The 13,278-nt window shown below is 36.1% G+C and overlaps 2 protein-coding genes across 2 annotated transcripts; both read left to right on the top strand.

Annotated features, from left to right (window-relative positions):
• The first annotated feature begins 2,996 nt into the window (after positions 1–2,996).
• On the top strand, positions 2,997–6,965 carry LOC137723654 (probable LRR receptor-like serine/threonine-protein kinase At3g47570). The gene is made up of 2 exons (XM_068462851.1): positions 2,997–5,834; positions 6,034–6,965. Exons 1-2 carry the CDS (start codon positions 3,119–3,121, stop codon positions 6,504–6,506), a joined length of 3,189 nt encoding a protein of 1,062 aa, XP_068318952.1. The 5' UTR covers positions 2,997–3,118; the 3' UTR covers positions 6,507–6,965.
• Positions 6,966–8,165: 1,200 nt separating this feature from the next.
• Positions 8,166–9,991, top strand: LOC137722449 (PHD finger-like domain-containing protein 5A). Its single transcript, XM_068461454.1, has 2 exons — positions 8,166–8,296; positions 9,329–9,991. The coding sequence occupies exon 2, from the start codon at positions 9,333–9,335 to the stop codon at positions 9,663–9,665; it is 333 nt and encodes a 110-aa protein (XP_068317555.1). The 5' UTR covers positions 8,166–8,296; positions 9,329–9,332; the 3' UTR covers positions 9,666–9,991.
• Positions 9,992–13,278: the final 3,287 nt, after the last annotated feature.

The following is a 13,278-nucleotide window of genomic DNA, read 5'->3' as shown; positions in this document are numbered from 1 at the left end:
ATATATCTAACATAATCCTAGCCAAAACTAATGAGGAATCCCTGTCAAAATCCATATAGGAAACTGAATATGTTTCCTTGTCCAGTGGGAAATCAATTTCAATGTCATAATACAATGCTAATATGACTAGAATATCAACATTCACAAAGGGAATTAATTATGAATAAAATTTGATATAGAATTAAAGATATTGAGAAAAGAAAAAAGTGCAAGACCTTTGAGCTTGTTTCTAATTTCTTCACAAACATAAGAACAAAAAAAAAAAAAAAATGAAAAAATTCAGTGCAGATAAAACCTTTTGAATTTCAATACAATTTTCTTCCATGATATTCATATTTTTCGTACTTTCTGCATATCCCAAGAAAGCTTATAACTTGACTTCATTTTACTATAGTCTAAGCATGTTAAAAAAATTGGGAGGAGAAATGGTTTCTTAACAAAAAAGTTAAATATAAAAAGAAAAGGAATAGTGCAGGCATTGGTTCAGGAGAACCAATGTTACCTTGAATTGACGACAAATAGTGCTTATCATATCGTCAATCAAGGTAATATAAAAAGAAACTACACCTATGCAATGGTCATAGATAACAAAAAAAGGAAGACATAAAAAGAAAAGGAATAGTGCGTCAGGCTTTTATGGACACAATATGTATCTTCTCTCAGAATTTTCAAGGAAAATGTGTATTATGTCTAGCATATAGATGAGTATAATGGGTTGGGCTCTATAGCATAGGACGTAGGAGGTTTAACCACTTTCAAAACCACTTATACGATCTCTCGAATCATTCATTGTGCATCTTGATGTCATTTTAATATCTAACCCTTTAAGAATCTAAGCTTATCATTTCGCATGATACAATAAAAAAGGTATAAACACACCAATGAAGCAACTTTTTAATCCCAAAGGTCAATTTTATAGGTTTTGCTTGCTTTTAGCAACTCAGCAACAAATAGAGAATCATTGTGAAATACAAAATATCCATTGCCAAAAACTCAGTAAAAAACAAGGAATCAATAAACCATTAAGGAAAAACAACAAAGAAAGCCATTAGGTTACTATATTCAAGCGTTCCCATTTGCCTTGGAATGGGGGTACCACCTTAGACACATATCCAAAAGTAGTATAGTTATTTAAAACAATGACTCGGTCTTATCACTTGCAGCCATGTTTCCAATTGCTGCATTTCTTGTGTTTTATTTTTTATTTTTCTCTAATCCAACATAAATCACATACATAGTTCACAACAACAACAACAACAACAATAACAAAGTTATTTTCCATTAAGTGAGGTTAGCTATATGAATTCGAGAACGTCATTCCACTCAGTTCTGTGCCATGTCTTACGTTAGTTCCAAGCACTCTAAGTCTTTTCTTAGAGTCTCTTCCAAAATCTTCCTAGGTCTTCCTCTACCCCTTCAGCCTTAAACCTCTGTCCTGTAATCGCATCTTCTAACCAAAACATCAGTAGGGATTCGTTTCACATGTCCAAACCACCATAACTGATTTTCTCTCATATTTCCTTCAATTTTGACTACTTCTACTTTACCTCCAATATCCTCATTCCTAATCTTATCCTTTCTCGTGTGCCTACACATCCAACGAAACATTCTCATCTCCGCTACACCCATTTTATGTACATGTTCATTCTTCACTGTCCAACATTCCGTGCCATAAAGCATTGTTGGCCTTATTGCCGTTCTATAAAAATTTCCCTTGAGCTTCAATGGCATACGACGGTCACACAACATGCCGGATGTACTCTTTCATTTCATCTATCCAGCTTGTATTCTATGATTAAGGTCTCCATCCAACTCTCCGTTCTTTTGCAAGATAGATCATAGGTAGCGAAGGCGGTCGCTCTTTGGTACTTTCTGATCTCCAATCCTCATCCCTAACTCATTTGAGCCTCCGTTTGCACTGAACTTGCACTCCATATACTTTGTCTTTGACTATTTAGATGAAGACCTTTAGATTCCAAATCTAAAACCGAGTCCTAGAAAATCTTATTAATTTCTCAACCAACAACCTTTAGCTCCAAAGTAGTTCATTACTCTTGTCTCAAAATTCCCCCACTCTTCTTTGTGAGTATAAAGACATTCTATTTTTGCCACATAAACAAAACAGGTATAATAATATATATATATTTTTTTTCAAACTTGAATTTGGCTTATCACTTCAGAAATTTAATCTAAGAATTGTACAAAACATACAAAAAATTACTAAATTCGAGATAAAATCACACAGAAAAAAACCCAGAAATTTAACGAAACATTCTCCAAAACCCATAAAGTTAAAAGGAAAAAAAAATCTACAAAATGATGAAAATTTTACTAAGACCCAATTATATTGATCACAAATTTGAAGTAGATCTTTATACCTGAGGTGCTGAGAAATCGTTTGAGACCAAGTCGACGCCAACCTTCGCCGAAATCGTTGCAAAAACGTCGGAAAACTCATGAGTTTTAGGGATAAAATCACAACAAATGGTACATTCAAGGGATAAATCTGACCTAGGGAGTGAGATTGGGTATGGACTTCAGTTCGTGAGGTCGAAAGGATGAGAATGGTGGTTGTTTGAGGTGTTTCTGGGTTCGTGGGTAGGGGTTCTGAATCGAGATGTCGAGAGAAAGAGAGAAAGAGAACGACGATCAGAGGCGTGGCAGAGGCGTAGCAACATAAACTAAGCGAGGGCCAAAATTTGAAAAACATTGCACTTATGAACAGTATTTCAATTTTAGTTTAAATTAAATTTTTTCTTCCAAGTCTAGTTAATAATCCAAATTTTCTTTAAACTTTTCCTTCTAAATGTTACTTGTGACTGACTCTTGTGTGGCCAAAAGATTAATTAAGAATTGACAAGGTTCCCCACCACCACCACCACCACCCCCCCCCCCCCCCCCCCCAATTTGAAAAATCTCCTCCATTCCTTGTAAGATGTACGGCAGGGTGGAGCTCTATTATTCTTGCTTGGTCCTTACAGTTGCCATCTCATTTTTTTTTTTGTAAACATATTGAATCAAGCGTTTCTTCTATGCGATAGCATTTCTTTTCTTTTATGCATTTATGCAAATTCAACTTCGTTAATTAACTTGTTTTGCTCTCTGTCTTAGAACAACGATGGACCATTCATGTACCAACTGTAAGCTGGTTTTGTTCAAATTCCTGCATGCGTTCTTTCTTTTATGCATGAGCACCTGCCTCGAATCTACAGCACTTCGTAGCCTTACTCTGCTTGGAAATGAATGTGATCGCTTGGCTCTGCTAGACTTCAAGAAAAGAATAACTGCAGATCCTTTGGATGTCATGAGCTCGTGGAATCATTCCATCCATTTCTGCAGCTGGGTTGGGGTTTCTTGCCACCGTTCCACCAAAAGAGTCTTGATGTTGAACCTGGAATCTCAAATGTTGGTAGGCTTCATTCCACCTTCCGTTGGAAATCTTACTTATCTTACTGGAATCAATTTGGGAGCCAACAACTTTCATGGGGAAATTCCTCCAGAAATGGGTCGTCTACAAAGCCTACAATATCTCAACCTTTCTTATAATTCCTTCCGTGGGGTAATTCCAACTAATTTGTCACAATGCACACAACTAAAAGTGCTTGATCTACAAGACAATCGGATTAAGGGGTCCATCCCCAACCAACTCAGTTCATTGTTGAATTTAAAATATCTGTTGCTTTATGGTAACAGTCTCATTGAAACCATCCCACCGTGGATAGGAAACTTTTCTTCTTTGCGCTTCCTTTATCTTGGGAGCAACAATTTGCAAGGAAGCATACCAAATGAGCTGGGGCATATAACAGGCTTGGTGGAATTCATCGTTGAGCTGAATAATTTGTCTGGTATGGTCCCTTCTTCAATCTATAATGTTTCTTCCATACAAATTTTCAGTGTTGCCGTCAACCAGTTGCATGGAGAGCTACCACCAAATCTCGGCACTATGCTTCCTGATCTCGTAGAATTTTACTGCAATGAGAACAAATTCACAGGAAATATTCCTATATCATTGTCAAATGCTTCTAGACTTCAGATTCTTGAATTTTCTGTAAATGGCCTATCTGGGACAGTCCCTGGTGAAAGTGTAGGAAGCTTGCAAAGCTTATTGAGGCTAACCATGGAATTCAATCAGTTAGGAAATAGAAAAGTTGGTGACTTGAGTTTTCTCAGTTTCTTGGCTAATTGCACTAGTTTGGAGCTTTTGGCACTTAGCGATAATAATTTTGGAGGAGGAATCCCGAGATCCATAGCCAACCTTTCGACCCAACTTAATTATCTTACACTGGGGGGAAATTTTATACATGGAAGCCTCCCTAACGACATTGGAAACCTTATAAACTTGACCGCTCTACACTTAGAAAATAACCATTTGGACGGTAGTGTCCCGCATGAAATTGGGAAGCTAGAGAAGTTAGAGGAACTGTATTTGGGTAGTAACGAATTTTCTGGGTCAATCCCGTCTTCCCTTGGTAACATGACATCATTGTTAAACCTCCACATGGAGTTCAACAGGTTTGAGGGTAATATACCTCCAAGTCTTGGAAACTACCGAAACATTTTAGATCTTAACATTTCAAGTAACAACCTTACGGGCACCATACCTAAAACCCTTATGGAGCTTTCAACCCTTTCAGTTTCTTTAGACCTGTCTGACAATTATTTGACTGGTTCGCTGCCCCTTCAAGTGGGTGATTTAGTGCATCTCACAGAGCTAAATGTATTAAGAAACAATTTATCAGGTGAAATCCCGAGCAACCTTGGCAGTTGTGCTAGTTTGGAGCGCTTGTATTTGCAAGGTAATAAGTTTGAAGGAACAATTCCTCAATCTCTTAAAGATTTAAAAGGCTTGGAAAGACTTGATATTTCAAGCAACAACTTGTCTGGGCAGATTCCTGAATTCATAGGCAAGCTGGGTGCTCTCAACTATCTCAATCTTTCGTATAATGATTTTGAGGGTGAGTTGCCTAAAAAAGGTGTTTTTGCAAATGTCAGTGGTGTCTCTATTCTTGGAAATCATAGGCTCTGTGGTGACATCCCACAATTACATCTACCTCCATGCTCCCCAAAAAAACACCACTCATCTCGAGGATTACATTCCCCAAAAGTAGTCATCCCCATAGCATGTGTACTTGGAATCATAATTGCTTTATCTTGCTTCTTTGGTGCTTGTTCAAAGCTCAAAAAGTCAAGAGATAGACTTGCAACTTCCCGTTCTTATAAGGATTGGAAATTAGGTGTCTCCTACTCACAACTTGTTGAATCAACTAACGGGTTCTCTGTGGATAATCTTATTGGTTTGGGAAGTTTTGGTTCTGTTTATAAAGGGGTGATTCCTAGTGATGGAACAGTAGTTGCTGTTAAGGTATTAAACCTTCAACAACAAGGAGCTTCCAAGAGTTTCATAGACGAATGCAAAGCTTTAAGGAGTATAAGGCACCGTAATCTTCTCAAGATCATAACTGCATGCTCGAGCATTGATAACCAGGGCAAGGACTTCAAAAGTCTAGTTTTCGAGTACATGGCGAATGGAAGTCTAGACTTAATGTTGTATCCAAGATATGAGGAGGAATCTCCAAGTAAAAGAATGAGTTTTATGCAAAGATTGAACATTATCATTGATGTTGCTTCTGCGTTAGATTATCTCCACCACCATTGTGAAACGGCCATTATTCATTGTGATTTAAAGCCAAGCAACGTACTTCTTGGTGAAGATATGGTAGCCCATGTTGGGGATTTTGGTTTAGCAAGGTTCTTATTTGAAACATCAGATGATCCCTCATTCAGTCAAACAATGTCGTCTCAGCTAAAGGGTTCTATAGGTTACATTCCTCCAGGTACGGGTTTCTATCATTCTAACTTCCTTTTTATGTTCTTGGTAAATTATTACTAAAAACCAACTAATTAATCTCTATTGATGAAAAATACATTACTGCTTCTTTTTTTTTTCTTGGTAAATAAGTAACATATAAATCCAAAGAAGATATTGTTCTAATAGTCCATTGCATTTGACATATTGTATGTATGTCCTGGTAGAGTACGGCACAGGAGGCCATGTTTCCATACTTGGAGATGTTTACAGCTATGGGATACTATTGTTGGAAATGTTCACAGGAAAAAGGCCTACTGATGACATGTTCAAAGGCAGTCTAAGCATTTACCAATTCGTAGCCATGGCTTTGCCTGGCCATGTCATGGACATTGTTGACCATTCAATTATCCTCGACCTCGAAGTAGATGGTGATGACAACGATGACACAGTGCGAGAACGAACTCCATCTAGACGTAACAATTGTGGGCCGGTGAAAGCAAAGAAATTAAAGGAATGCTTGGTTTCAATGATGCATATAGGACTCTCTTGCTGTGCAATGTCACCGAGGGAGCGGATGCCAATGGATGATGTTGTCAGAAAAATGAGCGCAATCAGAGACTCGTACCTCAATGTTGAAGAAGACTTGAGAAGGACAAAGTATGCTGCTCAAAGGAGAAAGGACATGATCATTCATTAATTATATTTTCCACTCTCTACTCACCAAAATTTTCTTTCTATTTTTGCTTTCTTTCTCTTGCTATCGCTTTGAATTTTGTCTCGTTGATGTTTGTGGTGTGTTTACTTATATGACTTGAAGCTTTCGGATTTTAATTTGTGTGGTGCTTTTCAGAATTTTAATGATTAGCGATTTTTGTTGGATAAATTTTTTTATGTTCTTTGTTGAATGGCTAACTTCTGCAAAAAGTAGAAATTGCAAATGGTCTTAGTAGTGTGAGAGAGAAGGTGGATAGTAACAAAATTGCTAGTTCCATTTTTCTTTAATCTCAAGATTTATTGTTATTGGTGATCTAAAAATGTTATTTTGCCATATTCATAAGTGAAAACATAAAACAAATTTTCACTTGTAGAAGAGAAGCAGAAAGTTGAGTGATGGTGTGAGCTGAACGTTAAGGTTTAGTGCAAAGGGTTTGGAGTGAATGGGGCATAAGTTAGGAGCATTTTTCTGTTATAGTTGAAATCCTAGGATCGATTATCCACTCCATAAAATTGCTTGTATAAAACAAAACAAAACATTAAATTTAATATGAAAATTGCTAACATTTCTTACAATATGTTTTATTAGAAAAGAACGAATTCTCAAAATTTTTAGCATTGTCACTTAACTTCACAGTTTGTAAATTTGCGCATAATATCTTTATTATATATGTACGTATGTATTTTAACAAGTTTTGTTTTCCGTACACGTATTAATGATTTGTTAAATTGTATGTTTTTTAAAACTCCAACGTACGATACCTATTTTTCAAGTTTAAAACATGTTATTTTCACACGTTTTTTAATAATACATATAAATTCACGCATTTTACCCACATTATTGATTAAATAAATATTAAATTTTTTAAAAATGCCCAAAATTTGCAAGTTTTATTTTAGTAAGGTTATACACGTGCGTATTTTTCACATTCTATACCGCTTAACTTTTGACCTTCTTTCCATTTTTACAACTTTCATTTTAGTTTTTGAGTCCGACCGAAACGTTCAATTTTTGAGTCCTATCGAAACGTGCCAATTTACCCTCCTACCATAAAAATAAATTTTTTTAAGACTAGTGAAAAAAGCCTCACAAACTTATTTTTATCCAAAATTATCTAATGAACTTTTTTTTTTAATCATAAGAACAGTTACAAATTTTATGAAGAAATGATTTTCGATGACATTAAACTTTAACTTATTTACGATACATTTACTGCACCCAAACTAAAATCATGCATGACACTATCACCACCGCTCTCATGTTTTTGTCATTATTATTTATAGTAATTAATTAAGTTTTTTTTATGAAATTAAATAAAGCCAATTTGATAAAAATGAAGTTATGAACATGAACACTTCTTAATTCTTTAAGTGTTTTTTATTAAATATTTTCGTTTGATTTATAAATTTGGCTGTCAAAATGAAAAAGAGTGAAAACTCAGGCTAGGCGAAAATCATCTACTCAATAATAAATAAGAAAAAAATTGAAATTGTTGTATGAATTTTTAATTGAAACTTAAAAGAGTAGGTGAGGTATGAAAGTGAAATGTTTTAAAGATATTGTATGAGGTTGTAATAGACCTCAAACATGAGGGATTATTATGTAATTTACCCAATTTTTAATTGAAACTTAAAAGAAAACAGAACATTAGCCCTATTCGATTATCTCCGTCAGCGGAGCCTTACTTCCCCAATCGGGCCAGTCCCGGCATTTGTGCTCTCATCTCTCATACAGTAGCAGCCCTTGATCTGAGTTCTCTCCAGCTATCTTCGGTAAGCATTGGTCCTTTAGCTACTCGTTCTTCCTATCTTGCTTTCGCGTATGTAGAAACTGCTGCTTACTTTTGAATTTTTTCCATCTGAAATTCAAATTTCTAGCGGAATGCGCATTCGATTACCTGTTTTAGGGTTCCTTTTCTGTGCAATTCATGAATCGTTTCATCTATTTACACAGCCTTTTTAAATCCCAAAATTTGTTTTCTGTGATTGGAATCAGGCAATATCGCTAGCGCCCAGAAGTTGAAAGAGTAATTAGAAATTTAAAAAGGAACAAAAAGTTGGATTTTTGTGGGTTTTTCTGTATTTGTACTTTGGGTCAATGAACTGCTTTTCATTGAAGATGAAATTGCACATTTTCTTGAATTTACATTCTTTGTTAGTTCGTACTCTTGATGAATTGTTGTTAAAAAAGTAAACCACTTTTATTATTTTTGTACGTAGTTGTAAATGAGTTTGCAAATACTCGTAGCTGATCGATTTGGCGTAAGTTTCATGATTTGTGAATATAAACACTCTGCAATTTGGCATGAAAGTGTTGAAATTATGCAGATTTGCATATTGGGTTAGTCTTGAAATTTTTGAATTTGTAGTAGTGTTATCAGTTGATGCAGGAGCATCTAAGGGGCTCTCGAAAGCTAAGTGAGTCTGATAGCTACATAGCTGGCTAGGGTTCTTGTTAATTTGGGAGTATTTCATGTTTCCTTTATGTTTTGTGTAGCCTATATTTATAGGATTAGGATTTATTAAGTAGTAGGAATAGGATTAATTGGGAATTCTAGGTTGCTGTCCACTAGTCTAAATAGGCCAAGAATGTATTCAGATTTTATCAATATATTCTCAGATATCAGAGTTTCCTCTTGGGTTTCTTGCCATAGGACTCAATTATCTTCGTTCCAAGTTTCCAACTTCAATTAGATTGCTCTTTTATCTCTTCTTTCTGTTTTTTATTGTTTGGATTCTGTTTGTACTGCAATTTGGCGCTGTTCTATCTGTTGGACAGCATCTTACTTTACCGTATTGTTGCAGGAACATGGCGAAGCATCATCCTGACCTGATTATGTGCCGGAAGCAACCTGGAATAGCTATTGGAAGGTTGTGTGAGAAGTGTGACGGTAAGTGTGTAATTTGTGACTCTTATGTGCGTCCTTGCACGCTTGTTCGGGTTTGCGATGAGTGCAACTATGGATCTTTCCAGGGAAGGTGTGTTATCTGTGGAGGGGTTGGAATTTCTGATGCTTATTACTGCAAAGAGTGTACTCAGCAGGAGAAAGATAGAGATGGCTGTCCGAAAATTGTGAATCTGGGAAGTGCCAAAACGGATCTGTTCTATGAACGGAAAAAGTATGGTTTCAAGAAAAGATGATCTTAGTAGGTCAAGTTTTGTTTAGCTTCCGGAAATCATTTTGTTGTGTTCATCATTGAGGCTTAGGCTATATTACAATCAGGTGTTTTTCTTAGGAAGCTTGCTTATTACTGCTCGTATGTTTTGACTGTTGTATTTTCTTGTTCGATATGTTTCCAACCAACTCTAATTCTGTGGCTAATCTAGCGGAGTAATTTATGACTTCGGTAATTCTCCCTCGTAATCTTTGTAGTTTGTCTGCGGCATCCATCTATGGATGTTTGAAGTCCTCATTGTACTTGGAGCTTTGTTAATCCAATTTTAAATATGCGATTATATGTTCATTATCTCAACTTGGCATTTCTTTTTATCTTCTACTGAAGTTGCGAAGGGATTCTGCTAAAGATTGCTTGTTGGTTAATGGTTCAGTATGTCAATGCCATGCTCTTTCAAAATCCTTCAAAATCTCAATTGAATTCATTCCGCTTAGTGATTTTGGCCAGATATGGTAGTCAAAAGAAAAAACCTCGGTATACAATGCGATCCGAAACTTATGCTCTGCACGTGAACACCTTTGGTAGATGATCCAACCATACAGATTTCGATACCAACCATTCAGATTTCGATCAAGCTCTATACGGTTATTGATAAACCGTATATTTCAATATGTATATGTATATTACGTTTATGGTAAAATACGAATCATTCTGATGTGTGCAACAAATTGAAACACTCGTAAATTTACGAACGAGGATAAATAATTAAGAAATAGTTGTATTGTTGGTCATGATATCAAACATCATTGGATTTCATGTTTTATGTAAAATAAAATAAAATAAAAAATAAAATAAAATTTGGAGAGACTTGTTGAGGTGATAAGGACAACCAAATTTTATGTCCCATGCTACGTAGCAGTCCCCTGTACAATCATTGGCTGGTCAAAATTGCCAATTGGCAACACCTGCATCCCTTAAATGATCATCACTTCCAGCAACCGGAACACGTCATGAACCAATTTTAACAAAAATGTCAATTCAGCAGCAGCTTGTTGCTGAATATATCTCATGGCAGCCAAATTCCGCCATCAGTAAAAGTTGAGGAAAATTTGTCACCTTCCCTTCAACTTCACTGCAATTCGCAATCACTTGGAACAGTGGTTTAGTTTGATACCTAGTAGGTGACTGATCTATTGAATGACCTAACTCAGCTTTTCATCTTAGAGTAGATTATCCTCTCTGCTTAGACATAAAGTATCGTGGTACCAAAAAAGATTTTTCATGCAACATAAATGCTACCTTAAATTCGTATACTGTCATGTGGAAGAGATAAGACACATAAAAATGTGTGATTGTTTCATTATAACATCACATGTGCATCTTGCTGTGGATAAGTTTCTCTCCTCTATACAAGACTTGAAGACAGAATATGGAACACCGAAAGTTCCTCTCCCTCTATACATGCCCTAAATTACAACAACCAGAACACTAGTTCCCTTTTTAGTCGAAATAGTCATGTATAAGCCGATCTACCAAACCGACCTTGCACTCATTTTTGTACTTGAGTCATTTCTCCAACTTGCATGAGTCCCCCCACCCCCACCCGCCACCCACTCGCCACCAACCTCCTATGCATCATGAGTTTAGAACTCTATCTACTCATTATTGTAATAGTTTCGAACTTTTTCGTCCTCTTAAATCATTTAAATAAAAAACTGCCCCGTTTAATCAATGCAAAACATTGCCTATTGAGAAAGACACACTCCCCCGAGGGTTTAACCCTCCCCACTCCCCAAACCCAAAACGATGACTTGGCTTCGCACAATCCCTCCACTTTGCCGCCTTGAGTCGTGTTGCCCCGTCATCCGGGCAGCCCCCGCCTCAAGAATCTAATTGTGTTGATAGATACACGAACGGAGATGGCATAAAAGTATCCTTGAATCTCAAGGAAGAAGACCTGGCCATATCTGAAAGCAACAAGGAGCTGCTTGAGTATGCATCTTTAAATCCAACTGTAATTCCATAAAGCTTCTTTTAACTACGTATGCAGGGCATAAATTTAGCCAAGTTAGCTAAAGCCAATGTGTTTTGCCCTATCCATCCAAGTTTGAATCTCCCTTTCCGTAGTTTTTGATGAATTTAGTATAATTATTTTATCGCACGCTCGTTTTATCCTATGAATGCTTAAAACGGTGCAAATACATTCCAAATCGAAATTTACTAGTATTGTTGAACCTTTTGTGATGTTTCATTGTTTTGTTTCTTGCTTATGTTTTTCTTAGGTGTGTACTAAATTGGATGTTGGTTTGGTTATTTCCAAGCTTTCCACATGACTTTCGATACCCAATGAAGAATATGAAGAACCCTACTTTAATTTTGTAAATTTTTTGTTCTAAATGAAGGTAACATGGGGATTTGTTCTGAATGATGTTCTGTTCTCTGGATGTCTGATATCAGTTTTTGATCTGCTCACAGAGTCATTTGATTTACATCTTTTGCTAGGGTGATAATATGCCTCCACCATTCACTTCGTTTGAATCTATTGGCTTCCCATCTGAGATTCGGAGTTATTGAATTATTCTTCTGTGTTTGTTTCTTTTTGTGTAATACTGGCAACCATTAGTGTAAATTACCCGAGTGTTTTGTGCAAAGTTATGTGATTGCTAGAGGTCAATAACACTTCCTAATCAAGTATTATATATCTCATAGGTATTAGGATGGGAAAGGCACCCAAGAGCACTAAGGTATTGGCCTAGTAGGGTGCGAGTGAATGCGACCCATCGTCTCTGCTATCTTCCACTTAACCGAGAAAAACATGAACATGAATTCATAATTAAAGAAGAATAAGTGACTAATTTTATTATGCATCCACTTCCACTACTTCTCATGAAAATTTCCGAGTTGATGATTGCTTTATTCCAAGTCCTCGGTCACCCCTCTTTGAAAATGGCTCGGATAGTGCCTAGACTTAGATTGGGTTGGTTAACTCGTAAAACTAAAGGTATATTAAAGGAAAACTCTTTTGTTACTTAGTAATATTGTTTAGAGATACTTCTCTTACAAGAGATTTTACGTTCGAATATCAAGAGTGACTTAGCTAGTAAAAAAATATGCCACGCTCGTTTGAAAAACTTATGGTGAACTACTAAAAAGGCACATTAGGCTCCACTAACATAGAGTTTAACTAATTACAAGCCTTGAAAATTCAATGTGGTCAATCATATCCATTAAAAAAAAGGGTTGAAATGTCCAGAAATAACCTTAAAATGTCCAAAATAATCTTGAAGGGGATCGAGTGGGAAGTTGAAATATCCGAAATAAACTTGAAAATAAGTCATGTGGGTATGTGCAAGGCACATGACTTATTTTGGATGGAAAACCTTAACGGAGTTAGGATGAGATGACAAATTCATGATTTTCAAAACTTAATAGAGTAATGCTACACTTACCACATTTTGCATACCACATTTGTATCATCTCTGTAATATAGGTAGGGCTGACCAATCATGTGTTAGGATTTTGGCTCGTCAAAGTTAATGTCATATTTTGTTTACGATTGTATTAGGGAAATTAAAGGAGCACCGATTCTTCTCCTAAAAAGACTAGGAAAGAATCAAAGTTTCCTTGTACAATTAGAT

The sequence above is a fragment of the Pyrus communis genome, chromosome 17 (genome assembly GCF_963583255.1).
Source record: "Pyrus communis chromosome 17, drPyrComm1.1, whole genome shotgun sequence".
Taxonomy (NCBI): Eukaryota; Viridiplantae; Streptophyta; class Magnoliopsida; order Rosales; family Rosaceae; genus Pyrus; species Pyrus communis.
Note: the sequence above shows the minus strand (reverse complement) of the source record. Positions and strands in the feature narration are given on the sequence as shown.